The sequence below is a fragment of the Lampris incognitus genome, chromosome 19, assembly GCF_029633865.1.
Source record: "Lampris incognitus isolate fLamInc1 chromosome 19, fLamInc1.hap2, whole genome shotgun sequence".
In the NCBI taxonomy this organism is placed as follows: Eukaryota; Metazoa; Chordata; class Actinopteri; order Lampriformes; family Lampridae; genus Lampris; species Lampris incognitus.
The window spans coordinates 38,653,499-38,679,194 of record NC_079229.1 but is presented as its reverse complement, the minus strand read 5'-3'; the positions used below and the strand labels follow the sequence as shown (position 1 = coordinate 38,679,194).

Below are 25,696 nucleotides of genomic sequence, written 5' to 3'. Positions count from 1 at the left end.
GGCTATTATTATTATTGTCATTATTATTATGTTATTATTATTATTATTATCATTACAATTATGATGCTTAAAGGGCCTTACTGAGCAGATGGTTTCTATCTAATATCTGTCAGATGCTTTTCCCAATAAGCTGGTGTGGTTATGATGGGAATGACGGCTTTCTACGGAACATAGAAGAAGTGGGTCGGAATTGGCCTATTGTCGGTATCAGTCGGCTTTCGCAGGAGTCTACTATCCCTGTTACAATGCGCTAGACCTCTGGGAGATGGACTGCTGAGGACGGAACACAACACCTATCCTCAGCTCCCAGCACTTCTCGCACAATGTGCTCCTCATACGCTGAGTTGGCGGCACCCGGGATCGAACTCACGACCTTGCGATCCATAGGCGAGAGCTCTACCGACTGAGCTATGCCCGGGTACAACTGTTCAAGGAACATAGGCTTACTATATTACATTCAGACACAGACGAGCCAGCTCACCTCCTCGGCGAAGCGCATTTTCCTCGATAAGTGACACATTTCACACATAAATATCAGAGAACTACCGGGGTGGGTTATGTGCCCAAATATAGGCTATAGCCTAATAAGCTGACATTGGTTTAGTGTCGAAAGTTTCCACATACTTTAGCCAACCTGGACTTTGTGAATTCGTTTTTGTGATATAAAAATAGAAATCGTATGATTCATTGTCTTCTTAATAATCTGCCCTAAATAATGCATTATTGAAAATGCACTTTTTGCGCCAAACAGCATCAAACCTGCTGACCGGGGACCATAGGACCTTTCTTTATAAAAAGGGTCCTATGTTCCCCGGGGGCCCTAGGGGAACATAGGACCCTTTTTATAAAGAAAGGTCCCATGTTTCCCTGCACATACAAAACGGGGAACATAGGACCCTTTTGGGGAAAAGTGGGGAATATAGGGCCCTCTGTATACAAAAAGGTCCCATATTCCCCGGTCTCATACAAAGTGGGGAACATAGGACCCGGGGAACATAGGACCCGGGGACTATAGGGAGGACCCCGCAGCAAGCGCTAAAGCTAAAAATCGACCTAATAAAAATGTTTTGCCTGTGAGTCTGTGGATGTGCAGCCTCCTAGGCAGACCCTCGCACGAACGCAACCAAGTCTAATATGAACTTGCACTTTCCAAAAGGAAAGGTCTGCCATGCGGCTATATATAATAAAGCTGGGTAAATCGTTTATGCTCGCACATGTACCACTCACATCTACAGTCGACTCAAATCAGGCAGCGGACAAGAATATACAACACTTCCTGTTCTGAATGCAACCTATAAGTTCCTGTATAACCTCCGCATTTTTTGGTTATCAAAATTGACACGTTCGTCAAGTTTTATCCAGATCAAGACCTCAGCAAGACTTTTGTTAAAATGTTCACGTAAAGTCAGTAAAGAAGTCTGTTCAGTTGGTCCAGTGGACAGCTGGAGGCTTAGAAGTTCTTCCCTGCTGTGTGTGATCAGTGAGCGGGTGCTGGAAACTAAACAAATAAACAAAAACAGAAAAGGTGCAAGACAGCACAGAACCAAGACTGTTCACGGCACCATCTTGATGACCATGTTGAAGCCAAGTTCCAATTTAAACAAGCTTCAGGTGCTGCAGAACACGTCACACAATGAAACTCTATGAGGTTTTAATGAGACAGACAGACAGGCAGGCAGGCAGACAGTCCTACCATCAGGAAGCTGTGGTCTTCTGGTTCTGCTCGGAGGTATTTAAAGATAATGTGCTCCATAAACCTCTCCATCAGGTCCCAGTCCTCCACCATCCCATGACGGATAGGCCACTACACACACACACACACACACACACACACACACACACACACACACACAATTTAAGACGAAATTTCACATTTAGTTTACACCATATTTATATCAGATCACATTCTGTTACTTCTACAAAGCTACCGGTCAACTAACCCAGTCAGTAAATCATCAGTAACCAGTCAGTAACTACTCAGTCGGCCAGTTAACCAGTAAGTTGTCTGTCAGCAGTCAGTAAGAAGTCATTCAGAGGGACCTTGGTTGCGTAGTTTGGTTTGTCGATGGCTTCGTCTCCGATGTAGAAGTCAAGATCATCCACACCTCGTACCAGACGCCTCTGAGCCTGATCCCCCACGCCAGCACTTTCCCTGATGGCTACACCTGGTACACACACACACACACACACACACACAAAGTTAACTGTGACATTCAGGATATTCATGTGTGATGGACTGGAGGTCAAAGGTCATTATGAACCCAACAGCATTTCTGTCTGTTTGGACTTTTATACATGGTCTAAAACCGCAACAGGCAACCATGTGTCATGTCACTACAGCAACAGGCAACCATGTGCCATGTCACCCTAGCAACAGGCGACCATGTGTCATGTCACCACAGCTACAGGCAACCATGTGCCATGTCACCCTAGTAACAGGCGACCATGTGTCATGTCACCACAGCAACAGGCGACCATGTGCCATGTCACCACAGCTACAGGTGACCATGTGTTATGTCAACACAGCTACAGGCGACCATGTGTCATATCACCACAGCAACAGGCGATCATGTGTCATGTCACCACAGCAACAGGCGACCATGTGCCATGTCACCACAGCAACAGGCGACCATGTGTCATGTCACCACAGCAACAGGCGACCATGTGCCATGTCACCACAGCAACAGGCGACCATGTGCCATGTCACCCTAGCAACAGGCGACCATGTGCCATGTCACCACAGCTACAGGCGACAATGTGTCATGTCACCACAACTACAGGCGACCATGTGTTATGTCATCACAGCTACAGGCGACCATGTGTCATGTCACCACAGCAACAGGTGACCAGGTGTCATGCCACCACAGCTACAGACGACCACGTGTCATGACACCACAGCAACAGGCGGCCATGTGTCATGTCACCACAGCAACAGGTGACCATGTGCCATGTCACCACAGCAACAGGTGACCATGTGCCATGTCACCACAGCTACAGGCGACCATGTGTCATGTCACCACAGCAACAGGTGACCAGGTGTCATGCCACCACAGCAACAGGCGACCATGTGTCATGACACCACAGCAACAGGCGGCCATGTGTCATGTCACCACAGCAACAGGCGGCCATGTGTCATGTCACCACAGCAACAGGTGACCATGTGCCATGTCACCACAGCTACAGGCGACCATGTGTCATGTCACCACAGCTACAGGCGACCATGTGTCATGTCACCACAGCAACAGGTGACCAGGTGTCATGCCACCACAGCAACAGGCGACCATGTGTCATGTCACCACAGCTACAGGCGACCATGTGTCATGTCACCACAGCAACAGGTAACCATGTGCCATGTCATCACAGCTACAGGTGACCATGTGCCATGTCATCACAGCTACAGGCGACCATGTGTCATGTCACCACAGCAACAGGTGACCATGTGTCATGTCACCACAGCAACAGGTGACCATGTGCCATGTCATCACAGCTACAGGTGACCATGTGCCATGTCATCACAGCTACAGGCGACCATGTGTCATGTCACCACAGCAACAGGTGACCAGGTGTCATGCCACCACAGCAACAGACGACCACGTGTCATGACACCACAGCAACAGGCGGCCATGTGTCATGTCACCACAGCAACAGGCGACCACGTGTCATGTCACCACAGCAACAGACGACCACGTGTCATGACACCATAGCAACAGGCGGCCATGTGTCATGTCACCACAGCAACAGGCGACCACGTGTCATGTCACCACAGCAACAGGCGGCCATGTGTCATGTCACCACAGCAACAGGCGACCACGTGTCATGTCACCACAGCAGCTGTTTCACTGACTGATCAGTGAAATGGTTTTAATGGTGTTGGACGGAAACCTGCCAACTCATGATGCATGACCTATGGTTGTCCATGTCCATCTGGTCCACATGTGTGTGTCAAGTCAATTTTATTTGTATAGCCCAATATCACAAATTACAAATGCCTCAGGGGGCTTGACAGCAATACAACATCCTGTCCTTAGACCCTCACATCAGATAAGGAACAACTCAGTAAAAAACCTTTAATAGGGAGATGGACAATGGACATTGTCCCAAGATGGACAATGTGTAATGGATGTTTGTGTGTGTGTGTGTGTGTGTGTGTGTGTACTCACATGAGGGCATGATGAACTGTGGCTCTGTGTTTCCAGCATAGCCCACCTTGGTGTATCTGCAGTCAGAGAAACAGTCAAACAAAGTGAGTGTGAGAGATTCAGATAAGATGTAATTCAGTGTGCTGGACAGCTTAATATCTGTCTCTGCTACATGACTGACAGCTCATAATTAAATGAGCTGATTCCCCAGAAGGTTGAATCAGCTCATCTGGACACAACGTTTAGTGGAAGAAACGTGTCATCATCATCATCTAAGTGACCTCTTCAGTCTCAGCTGACTGCAGGTATCCCCACCTTTATAAACAATACAGTGGCACACAGGTGGGGATACCTGCAGTCAGCTGAGACTGAAGAGGTCACTTAGATGATGATGATGACACGTTTCTTCCACTAAACGTTGTGTCCAGATGAGCTGATTCAACCTTCTGGGGTTTCTATACCTGGATTATTGAGCATGCATCAAGACAAACCATCTGATGGCTCTTTTCAAAGAGCCATCAGATGGTAGCATATGTCTTCTGTTTGAATTCTGCCCTCTAGTGTTCTATATGGTGGCCCTGAGGCGCAAATCTCAACGACAAACAGTAAAACATAATAAATAAATAAATAAATAGATAAAAACACAACGGCATGATCGACTTCTGGTTTTGCTGCTGGGGTAGTTAGATGCATAGTGAGAGTGCGCCCCCAGATCGATCACGATCTAGCCACCACATAACTCTGAGACTGGACATCTAGCAGTGACAGGGACACATGAGCAGGAAAAGAAACACCAAAGGCCAAAGGTGCCTTCCTGGTCTTCTGGCTCTGGAAGAGCCGGTGCATGTCCTCAACACAGATCCCAAGTGCGGGGGAGGGGAGAGTGACTGGCAGGACGCCGTGCCCCAAGAGGACAAAAGAAGTGATATAAAGATAACATCAAGGCCCACATCAAAAGGTCTGGCATCAACCTTAACACATGGACACAAGCAGCAACAAACAGGGAGGCCTGGAGACTGGCTGTCCATGAGGGTGCTGGGTGCTACAACCATGACCTCCACCATGCTGCTGAAAACAAGCCAGACTCAGAAAGGAGTGAGTTACCAGGAGGGCCCAAACCACTTCTTCACACCCTTGCCCACATTGCCCCAAATATGCAGCTCCAGGATCGGCCTCTACACTCACCTGAAGACCCACAAGGACCTGGAAGGAGGACAGCCATACTCCGACCCGAGTGACCGCCGATGATATTTGTTATTTGTTACATTTTATATGAAACATTAAATTAGATGGCGTTATGTCTTCGTGTAGACCCTATTTCACCTACCAGTGTGATATGACTCCAGAGAAACACCTTCCCACTCATCAGTATCACCTCTCTTTAACCCACAAGTGTACAAATTAACCAAATGATGAAACAAATGTATGTTCTGTGACACACTGATGTTTTAACCACATCTCAGCTGGATGAAAAGAGCTCTTAGATTTTCAGACCAAGTATTACCCAGTTTTCAGCTAGAAACCAATGTTGAAATCCCGGTTTTTGCTCACTGGGGTATTTAGAACAGGGATGGGCAACTCTGATGGCAGAGAGGCCACAAAACTGTTACCCTCCATACCAGAGGACCAGATTTTATTTTTTTTAAAATTTTATTTAACCTTTATTTAACCAGGAGGATCCCGTTGAGATTACAAACCTCTTTCTCAAGGGAGACCTGGCCAAGATAGGCAGCAGCAATTAGAAAGCACAGTTACGAAATCACACAGTTGCAAAATTACACATTTGAAAACACAAACAAAAGACAAAAAAATTCAGAAAAAAGGAAATTACAAGCAGATTATAAAAAACATGTTGTGAAATCAGCTTCAAGTACTCTCAATTTGGATTTAAAACGGCTCAGTGAGATTAACTCTGTAAATTTCCAATCATTCTGCAACATATTCCAGGTTAAAGGTGCAGGATGAACAAAAGCCTTTTTACCGAATTCAGTGCGGGCATATGGAACAGAAAGCAGCACATAGTCAAGAGAATGAAAGGAGTAAGGGCCAGCACTTCTCAGTGCAATTAAGTCACAGATCTAGGAAGGCAGTAGACCGAGGATTGCCTTATATATAAAAGTATACCAATGACTGAGCCTTCGGATGGCCAGAGCAGGCCATCCCACCTGAGCATACAACTCACAGTGATGTGTCAATGATTTGCAATTAGTAATACATCTCAAAGAAGAATGGTAGGCAGTGTCTAACGCGTGGAGACATTGAGCAGAAGCATTCATATACAAACGATCTCCATAATCCAACACAGGTAAAAAGGTAGCAGCAACAAGTCGCTTTTTTACATTTAAAGAAAAACACAACTTATTTCCAAAATAAAAACCCAGTTTCAGCCTCAGCTTTTTCACAAGATTCTCCACATGTGGCTTGAAAGTGAGGGAGTCATAAATCAGGACACCCAGGTATTTGTACACACTGACCACCTCTATTTAATTTCCCTCTAAAGTGGTTACTGAAGGGATCATTTGTGACATCTTCCTAGAATTGGAAAACAGCATAAGCTTAGTCTTATCAGCGTTTAGAACAAGTTTCAGCTGAAATAATGAGTGCTGGACAGCTACAAAGGCTTTCTGCAGGGATTCAATGGCCTGAACAAGAGTAGAGCCACAGCAATAAATAACTGTATCATCAGCATAAAAATGCAAATTAGCATCTGACACATGTAGACCCAAATCATTGATGTAAATAACGAATAAAAGGGGACCTAATACAGAGCCCTGCGGCACCCCTTTGTGGACAGTAAGAAAATCAGAACACAGACCCTCATGTTTAGTGCACTGAGTTCTGTTACTAAGGTAATTTGAGAACCAAGTGACTGCTTGCTCTGAAAATCCTGAAAGATGGAGTCTACATTTTAAAATACAGTGGTCAACAGTGTCAAATGCTTTTGACAAATCAATAAAAAGTGACGCACAATGTTTTTTCTTATCAAGTGCAACAGAAATGTCGTTAACCAAATTCATTGCAGCTGTGATGGTACTATGTCTTTTTCTAAAGCCTGGTTGATATTTCGATAGGATGGCACTGGAGTGTAAAAACTCCTTTACTTGCTCCCCCACAAGAGCTTCAAGAATTTTGGCCAGCACAGATAGATTCAATATTGGTCTATAATTAGTTAAAATCGCTGGATCACCCCTTTTTAATAGAGGGAGAACAAAAGCTGATTTCCATACCAGGGGAATTTCATTATTTTCCACTGTAAGATTAAAAAGGTATGCAAGAGGCTCTGCTACAAAATCAGCTGCTAGTTTCAAGAAGTAAGGTTCAATTTGATCAGGTCCAGAAGATTTTCTAGGATCTAAAGCCTTAAGGGCATTATAAACTCCCTGAACAGAGAAAGGTACAAATTTGAAAGGCTGACAACCATACATTGAGAGGTCTGCACAAGGTTTCACAGAGACAGATACAGCGTCAAATAAAGAGCCAGAAGATATAAAATGCTAATCAATACAAGTGAGTGCCTCCATTTTATCATAGACAGGAACAGAATCCTTTAAAACATAGGTAAAAATTTTCGAGGATTATTTAGGTTCTCAGTGGTGACAGACATATAGTACTCTGATTTGGCTTTCTTAATAAAAGAAGAGCATTTGTTTAGTTGTCTGAAAACAAGCCAATCAGCCGAAGAACCTGATTTCCTTGCCTCTGCCCAAGCCAGATTACGCATATGAATAGTATCTGCAAACCCTGGGGAGAACCAGGGGTTATCTTGACCCTTTACCCTGTATCTTCTTAGTGGGGCATGTTTATCTACAATTTGCATAAAACCATCCCCAAAGAATGTCCGAGCTGTCTCGACATCAGGGATCAAACACATTCTTTTCCAGTCAAAATTAGACAGATCATGACGATAGGCTTGTTCATTAAAGAGCTCGAGATTCTTTTTATGAATAATGTGAGGCTTTAATTTGTGCACCTTAGTGTTTCTAATAGCAGCAACAACACAGTGGTCACTTAAGTCATTGCAAAAGACACCCAGAGCTGAGAATTTATAAGGAACATTTCAAATCAAAGTGGACTTCTCAGGGCTTTTAAAGTTTGGCCGAGTGGGTAAATTGACCAATTGGGTGAGATTAATGGAATCACAGAAAATGGCTGAAGCCAATCCCAATTCAAATCACCAGTTAAAACTAGTTCACTATAGTTCAGTCTGGACAAAAGATGCTTCAAAGATTGTAAAGCCTCCTTGGAGGCAGATGGAGGACTGTAGCACCCAACAACAGCTAAACAAAGGCCCTTAGCAATTTCCGCATTTAATGCCAACAGTTCTAGTTGTTTGCAGATGGACTCAGACAAAACTAACGAAGCATCAAATTTTGAATTAACTAAAACAGCAACACCACCACCTTTCTTTGGCCTGTCGATATGATAAACAGTGTATCCAACCATATTAATATTTTCATCAGCAATGGATTCAGTCAACCAAGTTTCAGAAATTACAACAATACCTGCATCTGTTGATTTAGCCCAGATCCTGACCATATCTAACTTGGATAACAAGCTGCGCACATTAAGATGGACAATTTTAAGCCCTGACAAAGAATTAAAATCAGATGGAGTCTGGATACACTGCAACTCAGGGTTGGGGTTAGGTTGCACATTACCAGATGAAAGTAATAGTAAGACAATCTGTGATATATACCAAGTCCAGTTGCACTTGATTCAACTCCTTTGGATAACCATGACCTGGATGAATGAGAACATTCACAGACAATAGTAAGACAATCAACAGTCTCTGCTTAGCAACAGTACATGTAGAATCTGACATTTGGTATGTTAAAGTCAAGCAGGATCTCTCACAGAACGTGAGATAATTATGCAGTGCTAAAAGGCTTTGGAGGCGAGGAAAGTCTCTTGGCAGATCAGTTAATAAGATCTTGTCCTGTGCCAAGTGAATTGGTGGATGCACAGATTGTACAGCAGCCAAAGAGCAAGTACATCTGTGAGCTATGTCCAGCAGAATGCATTCATTATTAGCTGTACTCACCCAGGAACGATTGTTTGCCCCCGAGTCCCGCACAGTCAGTAACAGAAGTAAAGTCAAACGAAATGCCATTGTCCATAACACTCAACACTTGTCAATGTAGAGTGAGTAGAAAGCAGCAAACTACACAGGCCTCAGTGTGGCATAGATGGCTCCAGCAGGCAGCGCAGGCCTCAGAATGGTGATAAAGGCTTCAGCAGACAGATGGTGACCGTGCACTTCCACCAGGGGGATACTGTTACCCCATCACTCAATTAACCAATCATAGCTGCTGATTTAATGAAGAGCATAAAGTATATACCCATAATCAAAGTTTATTCTACCAACATTTCTGTTTAACAAGCTTAACACAGAAACAAAACGTCCACCTTCCTGAGTGATTCACCGGTATTTCACTGCAGCGGACTCCCAGAAGTCCTCACTCATGATGGTACAAAAGTTATCACTCACACTGAGGTACTCACACTGAGGTACAAAAGTTACCACTCACACTGAAGTACAAAAGTTACCACTCACTCTGAGGTACAAAAGTTACCACTCACACTGAGGTACAAAAGTTACCACTCACACTGAGGTATAAAAGTTACCACTCACACTGAGGTACAAAAGTTACCACTCACTCTGAGGTACAAAAGTTACCACTCACACTGAGGTACAAAAGTTACCACTCACACTGAGGTACAAAAGTTACCACTCACACTGAAGTACAAAAGTTACCACTCACACTGAGGTATAAAAGTTACCACTCACACTGAGGTACAAAAGTTACCACTCACACTGAAGTACAAAAGTTACCACTCACACTGAGGTACAAAAGTTATCACTCACACTGAGGTACAAAAGTTACCACTCACACTGAGGTACAAAAGTTACCATTCACACTGAAGTACAAAAGTTACCACTCACACTGAGGTATAAAAGTTACCACTCACACTGAGGTACAAAAGTTATCACTCACTCTGAGGTACAAAAGTTACCACTCACACTGAGGTACAAAAGTTATCACTCACACTGAGGTACAAAAGTTACCACTCACACTGAGGTATAAAAGTTACCACTCACTCTGAGGTACAAAAGTTACCACTCACACTGAAGTACAAAAGTTACCACTCACACTGAGGTACAAAAGTTACCACTCACACTGAGGTACAAAAGTTATCACTCACACTGAGGTACAAAAGTTACCACTCACACTGAGGTACAAAAGTTACCACTCACACTGAAGTACAAAAGTTACCACTCACACTGAGGTACAAAAGTTATCACTCACACTGAGGTACAAAAGTTACCACTCACACTGAGGTATAAAAGTTACCACTCACTCTGAGGTACAAAAGTTACCACTCACACTGAAGTACAAAAGTTACCACTCACACTGAGGTACAAAAGTTACCACTCACACTGAGGTACAAAAGTTATCACTCACACTGAGGTACAAAATTTACCACTCACACTGAGGTATAAAAGTTACCACTCACTCTGAGGTACAAAAGTTACCACTCACACTGAAGTACAAAAGTTACCACTCACACTGAGGTACAAAAGTTACCACTCACACTGAAGTACAAAAGTTACCACTCACACTGAGGTATAAAAGTTACCACTCACACTGAAGTACAAAAGTTACCACTCACACTGAGGTATAAAAGTTACCACTCACACTGAGGTACAAAAGTTACCACTCACACTGAGGTATAAAAGTTACCACTCACACTGAGGTATAAAAGTTACCACTCACTCTGAGGTATAAAAGTTACCACTCACACTGAGGTATAAAAGTTACCACTCACTCTGAGGTACAAAAGTTACCACTCACACTGAAGTACAAAAGTTACCACTCACACTGAGGTATAAAAGTTACCACTCACTCTGAGGTACAAAAGTTACCACTCACACTGAAGTACAAAAGTTACCACTCACACTGAGGTACAAAAGTTATCACTCACACTGTGGTACAAAAGTTACCACTCACACTGAGGTACTCACACTGAAGTCCAAAAGTTACCACTCACACTGAAGTACAAAAGTTACCACTCACACTGAAGTACAAAAGTTACCACTCACACTGAGGTATAAAAGTTACCACTCACTCTGAGGTACAAAAGTTACCACTCACACTGAAGTACAAAAGTTACCACTCACACTGAGGTACAAAAGTTATCACTCACACTGTGGTACAAAAGTTACCACTCACACTGAGGTACTCACACTGAAGTCCAAAAGTTACCACTCACACTGAAGTACAAAAGTTACCACTCACACTGAAGTACAAAAGTTACCACTCACACTGAAGTACAAAAGTTACCACTCACACTGAAGTACAAACGTTACCACTCACACTGAAGTAAAAAAGTTACCACTCACACTGAAGTACAAAAGTTACCACTCACACTGAGGTACAAAAGTTATCACTCACACTGAGGTACAAAAGTTACCACTCACACTGAGGTATAAAAGTTACCACTCACACTGAGGTACAAAAGTTACCACTCACACTGAAGTACAAAAGTTACCACTCACACTGAGGTATAAAAGTTACCACTCACACTGAAGTACAAAAGTTATCACTCACACTGAGGTACAAAAGTTAACACTCACACTGAGGTATAAAAGTTACCACTCACACTGAGGTACAAAAGTTACCACTCACACTGAGGTATAAAAGTTACCACTCACACTGAGGTATAAAAGTTACCATTCACACTGAGGTACAAAAGTTACCACTCACACTGAAGTACAAAAGTTACCACTCACACTGAGGTACAAAAGTTATCACTCACACTGAGGTACAAAAGTTACCACTCACTCTGAGGTACAAAAGTTACCACTCACACTGAAGTACAAAAGTTACCACTCACACTGAGGTACAAAAGTTATCACTCACACTGAGGTACAAAAGTTACCACTCACACTGAGGTACAAAAGTTACCCCTCACACTGAGGTATAAAAGTTACCACTCACACTGAGGTACAAAAGTTAACACTCACACTGAGGTACAAAAGTTACCACTCACACTGAGGTATAAAAGTTACCACTCACACTGAGGTACAAAAGTTACCACTCACACTGAGGTACAAAAGTTACCACTCACACTGAAGTACAAAAGTTACCACTCACACTGAGGTATAAAAGTTACCACTCACACTGAGGTATAAAAGTTACCACTCACACTGAGGTATAAAAGTTACCACTCACACTGAGGTACAAAAGTTACCACTCACACTGAGGTACAAAAGTTACCACTCAAACTGAGGTACAAAAGTTACCACTCACACTGAAGTACAAAAGTTACCACTCACACTGAGGTATAAAAGTTACCACTCACACTGAGGTATAAAAGTTACCACTCACATTGAGGTACAAAAGTTATCACTCACACTGAGGTACAAAAGTTACCTCTCACACTGAGGTATAAAAGTTACCACTCACACTGAGGTACAAAAGTTACCACTCACACTGAGGTACAAAAGTTACCACTCACACTGAGGTACAAAAGTTACCACTCACACTGAAGTACAAAAGTTACCACTCACACTGAGGTACAAAAGTTATCACTCACACTGAGGTACAAAAGTTACCACTCACACTGAGGTATAAAAGTTACCACTCACACTGAGGTACAAAAGTTAACACTCACACTGAGGTATAAAAGTTACCACTCACACTGAGGTATAAAAGTTACCACTCACACTGAGGTACAAAAGTTACCACTCACACTGAGGTACAAAAGTTATCACTCACACTGAGGTACAAAAGTTACCACTCACACTGAGGTACAAAAGTTACCCCTCACACTGAGGTATAAAAGTTACCACTCACACTGAGGTACAAAAGTTAACACTCACACTGAGGTACAAAAGTTACCACTCACACTGAGGTATAAAAGTTACCACTCACACTGAGGTACAAAAGATACCACTCACACTGAGGTACAAAAGTTACCACTCACACTGAAGTACAAAAGTTACCACTCACACTGAGGTATAAAAGTTACCACTCACACTGAGGTATAAAAGTTACCACTCACACTGAGGTATAAAAGTTACCACTCACACTGAGGTACAAAAGTTACCACTCACACTGAGGTACAAAAGTTACCACTCAAACTGAGGTACAAAAGTTACCACTCACACTGAAGTACAAAAGTTACCACTCACACTGAGGTATAAAAGTTACCACTCACACTGAGGTATAAAAGTTACCACTCACATTGAGGTACAAAAGTTATCACTCACACTGAGGTACAAAAGTTACCTCTCACACTGAGGTATAAAAGTTACCACTCACACTGAGGTACAAAAGTTACCACTCACACTGAGGTATAAAAGTTACCACTCACACTGAGGTACAAAAGTTACCACTCACACTGAAGTACAAAAGTTACCACTCACACTGAGGTACAAAAGTTATCACTCACACTGAGGTACAAAAGTTACCACTCACACTGAGGTATAAAAGTTACCACTCACACTGAGGTACAAAAGTTAACACTCACACTGAGGTATAAAAGTTACCACTCACACTGAGGTATAAAAGTTACCACTCACACTGAGGTACAAAAGTTACCACTCACACTGAAGTACAAAAGTTACCACTCACACTGAGGTACAAAAGTTACCACTCACACTGAAGTACAAAAGTTACCACTCACACTGAGGTATAAAAGTTACCACTCGCACTGAGGTACAAAAGTTACCACTCACACTGAGGTATAAAAGTTACCACTCACACTGAGGTACAAAAGTTACCACTCACACTGAGGTACAAAAGTTACCACTCACACTGAGGTACAAAAGTTACCACTCAAACTGAGGTACAAAAGTTACCACTCACACTGAAGTACAAAAGTTACCACTCACATTGAGGTACAAAAGTTATCACTCACACTGAGGTACAAAAGTTACCTCTCACACTGAGGTATAAAAGTTACCACTCACACTGAGGTACAAAAGTTACCACTCACACTGAGGTACAAAAGTTACCACTCACACTGAAGTACAAAAGTTACCACTCACACTGAGGTACAAAAGTTATCACTCACACTGAGGTACAAAAGTTACCTCTCACACTGAGGTACTCACACTGAAGTACAAAAGTTACCACTCACACTGAGGTACAAAAGTTACCACTCACACTGAGGTACAAAAGTTACCACTCACTCTGAGGTACAAAAGTTACCACTCACACTGAGGTATAAAAGTTACCACTCACACTGAGGTATAAAAGTTACCACTCACACTGAGGTACAAAAGTTACCACTCACACTGAGGTACAAAAGTTACCACTCACACTGAGGTACTCACACTGAAGTACAAAAGTTACCACTCACACTGAGGTACAAAAGTTATCACTCACACTGAGGTACAAAAGATACCACTCACACTGAGGTACAAAGGTTACCACTCACACTGAGGTACAAAAGATACCACTCACACTGAGGTACAAAAGTTACCACTCACTCTGAGGTACAAAAGTTACCACTCACACTGAGGTATAAAAGTTACCACTCACACTGAGGTATAAAAGTTACCACTCACACTGAGGTACAAAAGTTACCACTCACACTGAGGTACTCACACTGAAGTACAAAAGTTACCACTCACACTGAGGTATAAAAGTTACCACTCACAACTGAGTTACTCACACTGAAGTACAAAAGTTACCACTCACACTGAGGTACAAAAGTTACCACTCACACTGAGGTACAAAAGTTATCACTCACACTGAGGTACAAAAGTTACCACTCACACTGAGGTATAAAAGTTACCACTCACACTGAGGTATAAAAGTTACCACTCACACTGAGGTACAAAAGTTACCACTCACTCTGAGGTACAAAAGTTACCACTCACACTGAGGTATAAAAGTTACCACTCACACTGAGGTATAAAAGTTACCACTCACACTGAGGTATAAAAGTTACCACTCACACTGAGGTATAAAAGTTACCACTCACACTGAGGTATAAAAGTTACCACTCACACTGAGGTATAAAAGTTACCACTCACACTGAGGTACTCACACTGAAGTACAAAAGTTACCACTCACTCTGAGGTACAAAAGTTACCACTCACACTGAGGTACAAAAGTTACCACTCACACTGAGGTACAAAAGTTACCACTCACTCTGAGGTACAAAAGTTACCACTCACTCTGAGGTACAAAAGTTACCACTCACACTGAGGTATAAAAGTTACCACTCACACTGAGGTACAAAAGTTACCACTCACTCTGAGGTACAAAAGTTACCACTCACACTGAGGTACAAAAGTTACCACTCACACTGAGGTACAAAAGTTACCACTCACTCTGAGGTACAAAAGTTACCACTCACACTGAGGTACAAAAGTTACCACTCATACAGAGGTACAAAAGTTACCACTCAAACAGAGGTACAAAAGTTACCACTCACACTGAGGTACAAAAGTTACCACTCACACTGAGGTACAAAAGTTACCACTCATACTGAAGTACAAAAGTTACCACTCATACAGAGGCAAAAACTAATGTTCATGTGTGTAGTGCAACAACTAATATCCATGTGTAGTGCAACAACTAATGTTCATGTGTGTAGTACAACAACTAATGTCTGTGAATGTTCTCATTCATCCAGGTCGTCCTGGTTCTCCAAAGGAGTTGAATCAAGTGCAACTGGACTTGGTATATATCCGTGAAGACGCTTCGCCTCTCATCCAAGAGGCTTCCTCAGTTCTGCCTTTCTGACTAGACCAAGCTAGTCTGACTGGCTGCTGATGAGACTCAGATATTTATCCTCTTTGGAGTCGTTACCAGAGCCATAGATATGCGTGGCTCTTTGTGATCCGATGTTTAGCAGCGACGGTGGTTGGGGGTGTTAGTTTGGACTTCCTTGTTCAGTGGTCATGAGAGTGGTTGGAGCCGTTAGTGAGCGACTGTTGTTCTTGGAGGCTAGGCTTCTTGAGTCTCCTGGGTAGAGATGAGAGGACGGCATTGTAAGTGGGAGATAGGTGGTGTCGCAGACCTCCTCCTCTGTTGAGGGATGGTTTTTCCAGTTTCACATAGATGGCTTCCTTCACCCCTCTTTCAAACCATCTATCTTCTCTGTCCAAAATGTGTAGGTTGCTGTCCTGGAAGGAGTGTGTCTTCTCCTTTAGGTGTAGATAGACTGCTGAGTCTTGTCCTGAGGAGTCTGGCCTTCTGTGTTGGGCCATCCGTTTGTGTAGTGGTTGTTTGGTTTCTCCTATGTATAGGTCAGTGCAGTCCTCATTACATTGTACAGCATACACCAGACTGCTTTTCCGGGTGTGTGGTACACGGTCTTTGGGATGAACCAGTCTTTGTGGGAGTGTGTTGCTGGGTTTGGAGTATACCGGGATGCGGTGTTTATTAAAAAATCTCCTGAGTTTCTCGGAGACCCCAGAAACATATGGGATGACTGTGCTCTTCCTTCTGTTCCTTATCTCCTCGTCACTCACCTGGTTGGTCTTTCTGGAACGTGTTGCAGTTTTCACAAAGGTCCAACTGGGGTAGCTGCAGGTTTTTAAAGCTCCCCTCAGGTGTTTGTGTTCTTCTCGTTGGGCCTGAGTGCTGCTGGGCACATTGTCAGCTCTGTGTTGCAGAGTTCTGATGACGCCCAGTTTGTGTTCCAGAGGGTGGTGTGAGTCCAAAAGTAGATATTGGTCTGTGTGTGTAGGTTTCCTGTAAACCCCAATGTGGAGGCTCCTGTCTTCCCCAATGTGGACGTCACAGTCCAAGAAGGGCAAACTGTTGTTCTTTACGTCTTCCCTTGTCAACTTAATGTTCTTGTCCACTGAGTTGATGTGTTTGGTAAACGCTTGCACCTCTTGTGTTTGGATTTTGACCCATGTGTCGTCCACATATCTGAACCAGTGGCTCGGAGGTGTTCCTCTGAAGGAGGTCAGGGCCCTGTGTTCTACCTCTTCCATATGTAAGTTGGCCACAATGGGCGATACTGGTGAGCCCATTGCACAGCCGTGTTTCTGTCTGTAAAACTGGCCCCTGAATTGGAAATATGTAGTGTTCAGGCAAAGGTCCAGTAGTTGGCAGATCTGGTCTGGGCTGAGGTTGGTCCTATCGTGGAGGGTGTCGTCCCGTAGCAAACGTTGCCTCACAGTTTCCAAAGCCTCCATGGTTGGGATGCAGGTGAATAACGAGGTCACGTATCAATAGCTCTGATAACGACGGGTGTTGCTAAACATAGCATCATGTTTGGGTCTGCGCGGCGAGCAGCTCGTGCGAGTTGTGGGTGCAATAAAAAAAGGCAATAAAAGTCACCAACTGACCCTTCGCTAAGCCCCGCCCCAGAACAGCCACTGTCCAATCCTACGTTAGTAACCGTTACTAAGCAGGGGAGGCCTGGCAAGCTATCGAGGAAATGCCGAAGTGGTGCGCTTACGGTACCTGCAAATCAGACAGCAGATATCCTAAAAGTTTGGAGGGTGGGGTCGTATTTTGGGCTTTTCCTAAGCCTAAACACAAGAGGAAAAATGTCGAATGTGGATCAAGCAGTGTGGAAGACCTCACTCACAGCTGAATCCATCGAGGATAAACAAAAACACATTTGTTTGCTCCAAGGTAAGCTTGCTAACGTTAGCTAGCCTAGCTAGCTAGGTAAGCTATCTAGTACTAACAATGCTCGTTACATTTTAGTCCAGTTCCACCAAACCTTATACCTAACTTTGTATGTTATGAGTTATGTTATCATCTCAGTGCCCCAAACTCTTCCATCATCTCAATCAGCAACATCTTTTCAAATGTAGAGAAGTTGCTAGCTAACGTTACATCTGACAACCCTAGTCTCTTATACAGACGCTGATAGTGCTGCTAGCTAGCTAGTTCAGAGAAAGGGGAAGTATCATAGCAAATTTAGCACATAAAAGAAACTAGCTGGTAACGTTGGTTGCGAAGGTATGCATGCTCTTAACTATCAACTGTTATCTTTTAGCATTTTGTGAATGAACAGCCTACACCTGAATATCCGAATCCCATAGCTGCTATCCCTGCAACTGTCTAAAGGAAGGAACATTATGGAGGTTGCCGAAAGCCTCCAACAAAAAGGTGACGAGCAATCAAAGTAACATTAACATTTTTACTGAGTTTGAAAGTACATGACATTTCTTTCTACCATGCAGTTTACACACAACTTTTAATTTCATAGATTGATCAAGGAATATGTACATGAATGCATTTGGATTGCTAGGCTACACTGAATGAATGCATTTCATTTTGTATCAAAACCCATCCCGGGATTCCCGCTTTCTGTCTGTTTAAAATGATACATACCGCGTTTATTAATTAATTTGTGTTTTTGTTTCCAATTAAATGATTGTCAAACTGAACTTTTTTACAGAACCAGAAGTGAGGAACAGGATGCTCCGCAAGCCTGCAGCTCAAACCCTACTGAGGACACTGCTTCTCCAAACCCTGCCGAAGACACTGCTTCTCAAGCCAGTGACAGTGATACAGGTAAGTGTTCAAGTGCATCTATGTAGTTATGTGTCTATTTATTTCGGTTCTACTGATGGCATCTGCTGAGAAAGTAGTCAAAGAAAAACAAATCTAATTTGTTTCTTTACTGCATCAAAATATATACGCTGTAGGTGATCATCTTCAGTGCACATTACAAAGAAGTCACACCATGGCATTCCCATAAGTCCCAGCTGCCCCGTTATTTGGTAGTGATAGGAGTGGCTCTCCTTTAGCTTGTAGCTACCATCTGCCTGCCTCACGAGATAGGTGCAGTCTTTGAAACTGTCTTTTGATGGGCACTTGATCTCCAAAAGTCCACAGCTTGTACTATCCCCCCTCTCTATCACCTTCCTGTCTGGTGAAGTGCCGAGGTGTGGAGCATGAGGATTACCCACAAAGCCACATGGGAACACTAGATTGCCTGTGACCTCAGAGTACTGCATTGCAGCCATGGGTTCTAGATCTACCCCTCTTTTCATTGCCTTGGTCTGTCTTGGGGCCTTGCTTTTGACACTAGCGGCAAGGACATCATGGTTGGCTGTCACTCGATTTTTGGGGTAGTTTGGTGAAACCAAAGCCCCCCTGTGTCGACTTGCTTTCGCTTTGACATATTTGCTACAGTATTTAATAGTGTTGCCGATTTGTACGGGTGAAGTCAAAAGCAACTGTAATGTCCAACATTTGCAAGTTGCTGCCGTGACGTTATGAATCCACGCCCGCCTCTGTAACAGCGACTGTTTTGTGCATAGCGCCTCTCTGGCGTGGCTGGGTATTACAGCCTGAACACATGAGAGACAAAACCACGCTCGCAAATGTTGTTAGCTGGTGTAGGTGCGTGAGACAAGTTCATTTATCAATAAGGTCCCCCGAGGTTTCATCTGCTTCCTCTGGGGCTGCGGGCCCTGTTGGACTTCGGACCCTGCAGGTGTCCGGATGGACGCCGCCCGACCAAGCCGGAGGGACCACGGGGATTCGAACCCGTGTACATATGTGTGTTCTTAGCGGCGAGCCCCGTGTTGATGGGCAGCGGAATCGACCGCTCCGCTATGCGGACGCCCTTGTGTCTTCTACCTGATCAAAACAGATCACTGATCAATAGTGGAAGCCAATCAACACTGACGCTTATTAAGAGAGAGATTTATCCGAGAGGAAACTCAGAAGACTGACGGCCTGTGACGTCATAACTCAGCGACGCATTTCTGAGGCAGAACTTTTTTTAATTGACACGTTTTTTATTAGCGTTTAAATTCTACATACAATACATAAGACAAAAGAAAGGAGGAATAAAAGTAAGAACGAAGAAAATGAAATACGTAAATGAAAGGGAGGGGAGTGCTAGGGGTCCCGTACCTCCCTCTCGCCATTAGCCTCCGTGACGAGGACTAATGACGCAGCTCCCGTCAAACACGCGCAAGTCTGGCGGCCTTTGCGCCACCTGTTCTTATGGAAAAGCAGCTTTCCCACAACAACCACGACTGCGTTAATGGCCACACCACGTGTTCCCGCGTGCTCGCGCACACCGGACATGACGTGCGGCCGAGGCAGAGGCTGCGCTGGGGGGAGTTTGTCTCGTGGAGCAGTTTGGAGGTGTGGTACCGACCAGCAGAACCACGTGTTGGGCTTAAGAAGCCGTCCCCAGGTGAAGGAGGCAAATGGCCCCGGCGGCCTGTATCGCTGCGACTGATTGGAGCCGCATGAATAAAGAGCGCGTTAGAACAACTGCAGCTTGTTGTCTTTTTGATATCTGACAGGACGTGAACATGACCACGTTCCACAGAGCACATCCAGCCAGTTGTGTAGCGCAGGGCTGTCTGCTGAGGTCCGTGCTGAGGGACAGGAGCCCAGCAGGACTTCTGGACTGACTAGACGCCCGCCCCGTCACGGACACCAGGAGAGAGACGGCTGCTCAGTCTCTCCCAGGACACACTCACCCCGTCCCGCAGTCGATCACACACGGGGGCAGCGGCGCCGACATGCCGCCTCTCCACGATCCCCGCTCCGCTCCGCTCCGCTCCGCTCCGGTCCGCTCCGGTCCGGTGTGGTGATGGAGTTGTTACTAATGTTCCAACCTGATCCACTGATTCCTCTTATTTATGCAAACGAGTGACTGACGACGTTGAGAAAGCTGCTGCGGGAATCCTCCATGTCTGTGTCGCAGTCAGTCTAAAAATATCCTGCACGCTTTCGTGTGACCGCTTTCACACAAACCGAGGACAAAACACACCCGGCACCCTTCACATGTGACGTCACTCGTACCAACTGTCGGAAATGTCCTGCACAATTTAATGTGACGTCATTCATACAAACTTGGAAATGTCCTGCACGATTTAATGTGACGTCATTCATACAAACTTGGAAATGTCCTGCACGATTTAATGTGACGTCATTCATACAAACTTGGAAATGTCCTGCACAATTTAATGTGACGTCATTCATAAAAACTTGGAAATATCCTGCACGATTTAATGTGACGTCATTCATAAAAACTTGGAAATATCCTGCACGATTTAACGTGACGTCATACCAGGATCAGAAGGAAGAACCGAATCAAAGACAAGACGGAAAATAGAAACATTCACACCCAGTAACCGGAGGAGGGGGGTGGGGCTGTGTGTGTGTGTGTGTGTGTGTGTGTGTGTGTGTGTGTGTGTGTGTGTGTGTGTGTCCAGAATAAGTATCCAGCTGTCACTGCTGGAATGTATCCAACTATTTCAGGACGATGTTTATGAAAGAGCGCCCCCCCCTCCCCTGACCATCTTATTCAAATACTGTGATCACTCCAGCAGTTAGTCTGTTATCAGGTTCGGGTTACTTTATGTGAACCTGGAGGTAGATTTGGGTTTTAGTAAGACAAGGCATCCATCTTGATGCAAATTTTACAAACAACACAGAAAATGGACAAACATGATGTCTGTGAATGTCTCATTCATCCAGGTCGTCATGGTTATCCAAAGGAGTTGAATCAAGTGCAACTGGACTTGGTATGAGAGGCGACACGTCTTCCCGGATATATACCCAGTCCAGTTGCACTTGATTCAACTCCTTTGGACAAACATGATAAAAGTGCAGTGTTGTTAAAACTTGTTCATCAGAGTGATGGCTGCTGGAACAAAACTATTTATATAGCGCTTTGTTCTACACCCTGGGACTATAGACTCCATCCAGAAGGAAGAAGCTGAAACTCACTGTGCAAAGGATGGGAGTCGTCATTTAAGATCGAGCTGGGTTATCCGCTGTAACGGCCTGATGTACAGGGACGCTGGGTTAAGCTGAGACTCACCAGTCAGCCTACTGGACCTTCTAACAGCTGGAAGCAGTAGAGTGCAGTCAGTAGACTTGTCACTGCCAGCAGTGTCCGGCTTCGTTAGACCCATAACTGCTGTTTGTTGCTGTTAAGCCCACTGAGGCACATTTGTAACTTGTGATACTGGGCTATAAAAATAAAATTGGTTTGATTTGATTTGTCTTCATAGAATTTTCTATCTCTGCTGTTCTCCTCATGGAATATACCATTTCTTCTGTTCTCATCATAGTATATCCTATGATGAGAACAGAAGAGATGGAATATACTATCTCTTCTGTTCTCCTCATGGAATATACTATCTCTTCTGTTCTCATCATAGTATATCCTATGATGAGAACAGAAGAGATGGAATATACTATCTCTTCTGTTCTCCTCATGGAATATACTATCTCTTCTGTTCTCCTCATGGAATATACTATCTCTTCTGTTCTCCTCATGGAATATACCATTTCTTCTGTTCTCATCATAGTATATCCTATGATGAGAACAGAAGAGATGGAATATACTATCTCTTCTGTTCTCCTCATGGAATATACTATCTCTTCTGTTCTCCTCATGGAATATACTATCTCTTCTGTTCTCCTCATGGAATATACCATTTCTTCTGTTCTCATCATAGTATATCCTATGATGAGAACAGAAGAGATGGAATATACTATCTCTTCTGTTCTCCTCATGGAATATACTATCTCTTCTGTTCTCCTCATGGAATATACTATCTCTTCTGTTCTCCTCATGGAATATACCATTTCTTCTGTTCTCCTCATGGAATATACTATCTCTTCTGTTCTCCTCATGGAATATACCATTTCTTCTGTTCTCCTCATGGAATATACTATCTCTTCTGTTCTCCTCATGGAATATACCATTTCTTCTGTTCTCATCATAGTATATCCTATGATGAGAACAGAAGAGATGGAATATACTATCTCTTCTGTTCTCCTCATGGAATATACTATCTCTTCTGTTCTCCTCATGGAATATACTATCTCTTCTGTTCTCCTCATGGAATATACTATCTCTTCTGTTCTCCTCATGGAATATACTATCTCTTCTGTTCTCCTCATGGAATATACTATCTCTTCTGTTCTCCTCATGGAATATACCATTTCTTCTGTTCTCCTCATGGAATATACTATCTCTTCTGTTCTCCTCATGGAATATACCATTTCTTCTGTTCTCCTCATGGAATATACTATCTCTTCTGTTCTCCTCATGGAATATACCATTTCTTCTGTTCTCCTCATGGAATATACTATCTCTTCTGTTCTCCTCATGGAATATACCATTTCTTCTGTTCTCATCATAGTATATCCTATGATGAGAACAGAAGAGATGGAATATACTATCTCTTCTGTTCTCCTCATGGAATATACTATCTCTTCTGTTCTCCTCATGGAATATACTATCTCTTCTGTTCTCCTCATGGAATATACCATTTCTTCTGTTCTCATCATAGTATATCCTATGATGAGAACAGAAGAGATGGAATATACTATCTCTGCTGTTCTCCTCATGGAATATACTATCTCTTCTGTTCTCCTCATGGAATATACTATCTCTTCTGTTCTCCTCATGGAATATACCATTTCTTCTGTTCTCCTCATGGAATATACTATCTCTTCTGTTCTCCTCATGGAATATACTATCTCTTCTGTTCTCCTCATGGAATATACTATCTCTTCTGTTCTCCTCATGGAATATACCATTTCTTCTGTTCTCCTCATGGAATATACTATCTCTTCTGTTCTCCTCATGGAATATACCATTTCTTCTGTTCTCCTCATGGAATATACTATCTCTTCTGTTCTCCTCATGGAATATACCATTTCTTCTGTTCTCATCATAGTATATCCTATGATGAGAACAGAAGAGATGGAATATACTATCTCTTCTGTTCTCCTCATGGAATATACTATCTCTTCTGTTCTCCTCATGGAATATACTATCTCTTCTGTTCTCCTCATGGAATATACCATTTCTTCTGTTCTCATCATAGTATATCCTATGATGAGAACAGAAGAGATGGAATATACTATCTCTTCTGTTCTCCTCATGGAATATACTATCTCTTCTGTTCTCCTCATGGAATATACTATCTCTTCTGTTCTCCTCATGGAATATACTATCTCTTCTGTTCTCCTCATGGAATATACCATTTCTTCTGTTCTCCTCATGGAATATACTATCTCTTCTGTTCTCCTCATGGAATATACCATTTCTTCTGTTCTCCTCATGGAATATACTATCTCTTCTGTTCTCCTCATGGAATATACCATTTCTTCTGTTCTCATCATAGTATATCCTATGATGAGAACAGAAGAGATGGAATATACTATCTCTTCTGTTCTCCTCATGGAATATACTATCTCTTCTGTTCTCCTCATGGAATATACTATCTCTTCTGTTCTCCTCATGGAATATACCATTTCTTCTGTTCTCATCATAGTATATCCTATGATGAGAACAGAAGAGATGGAATATACTATCTCTTCTGTTCTCCTCATGGAATATACTATCTCTTCTGTTCTCCTCATGGAATATACTATCTCTTCTGTTCTCCTCATGGAATATACCATTTCTTCTGTTCTCATCATAGTATATCCTATGATGAGAACAGAAGAGATGGAATATACTATCTCTTCTGTTCTCCTCATGGAATATACTATCTCTTCTGTTCTCCTCATGGAATATACTATCTCTTCTGTTCTCCTCATGGAATATACCATTTCTTCTGTTCTCATCATAGTATATCCTATGATGAGAACAGAAGAGATGGAATATACTATCTCTTCTGTTCTCCTCATGGAATATACTATCTCTTCTGTTCTCCTCATGGAATATACTATCTCTTCTGTTCTCCTCATGGAATATACCATTTCTTCTGTTCTCATCATAGTATATCCTATGATGAGAACAGAAGAGATGGAATATACTATCTCTTCTGTTCTCCTCATGGAATATACTATCTCTTCTGTTCTCCTCATGGAATATACTATCTCTTCTGTTCTCCTCATGGAATATACCATTTCTTCTGTTCTCATCATAGTATATCCTATGATGAGAACAGAAGAGATGGAATATACTATCTCTGCTGTTCATCTCGCTTCATCCTGCCAACGTTCACCGTGAAAGAAAAGTGTCACTCCAACATGTCAAATATTTTTATTTTTTGTAAATGATTCTAAATTTGATTTCAAAAACAAAAACATCTGTACACTTAAAAAAGGCTTTGTGTCTCCAACATGGTTTGGACCTGTACAGATAAGAAAACGAAAGGATTTCTGTGTGTCGAGGGTAAATGTACAAGAGCAAGAGGATTAAATCAACAGAACTATTTTTACAACCACAGAGGTCAAATATCTACACTGGTTGTCTGGGACAGAGCAGAAACAGTTTGACTTCCATTATGTGCACAAAACATCAAACAAAACTCTCCGATTGACAAGAGAAAAAGTCTCATCAGTCCTTCTTTCTCCACAGCGGGAGCTGACGAACAGGAAGCAGAGCGCCCCTCTGCGGGTGAGACATCAGTACAACCATCAAACATGAAAACAAACATTTCTGTCAAACGAGAAGGAAGAGAGGCGGTCCTCTGTGTGATTGACAGGAGGTGATTGGCAGGAAGAGGCGGGTTCTCAGGGAAACGTTCCCAAACCATCCAATCAAAAGAGACGCTTCTGCAAAGCATCCGGATGTCAGGGCCCCACGCTCGTTGCCACGGGATTGGCAGGTAGGTTTCCATG

The 25,696-nt window shown here is 43.1% G+C and overlaps 2 protein-coding genes across 2 annotated transcripts in view; both read right to left on the bottom strand.

Annotated features, from left to right (window-relative positions):
* The window catches only part of actr3b (actin related protein 3B), a 37,555-nt gene extending 16,841 nt beyond the window's left edge, over window positions 1-20,714 (bottom strand). The window contains exons 1-4 of the mRNA XM_056299608.1: window positions 20,578-20,714; window positions 4,161-4,216; window positions 2,041-2,165; window positions 1,694-1,804 (exon numbers count right to left, since the gene is read on the bottom strand). Of these exons, the coding sequence (XP_056155583.1) occupies window positions 1,694-1,804; window positions 2,041-2,165; window positions 4,161-4,216; window positions 20,578-20,621 (336 nt within the window). The 5' untranslated portion in view covers window positions 20,622-20,714. The remainder of the gene's footprint in view (window positions 1-1,693; window positions 1,805-2,040; window positions 2,166-4,160; window positions 4,217-20,577) is intronic.
* Window positions 20,715-25,122: 4,408 nt separating this feature from the next.
* Window positions 25,123-25,696, bottom strand: part of kmt2ca (lysine (K)-specific methyltransferase 2Ca) — a 267,487-nt gene continuing 266,913 nt past the window's right edge. Inside the window, exon 80 of the mRNA XM_056299264.1 lies at window positions 25,123-25,696. This exon is cut by the window's right edge and continues 864 nt beyond it. The gene's annotated coding sequence lies outside the window, so the exon portion shown is untranslated.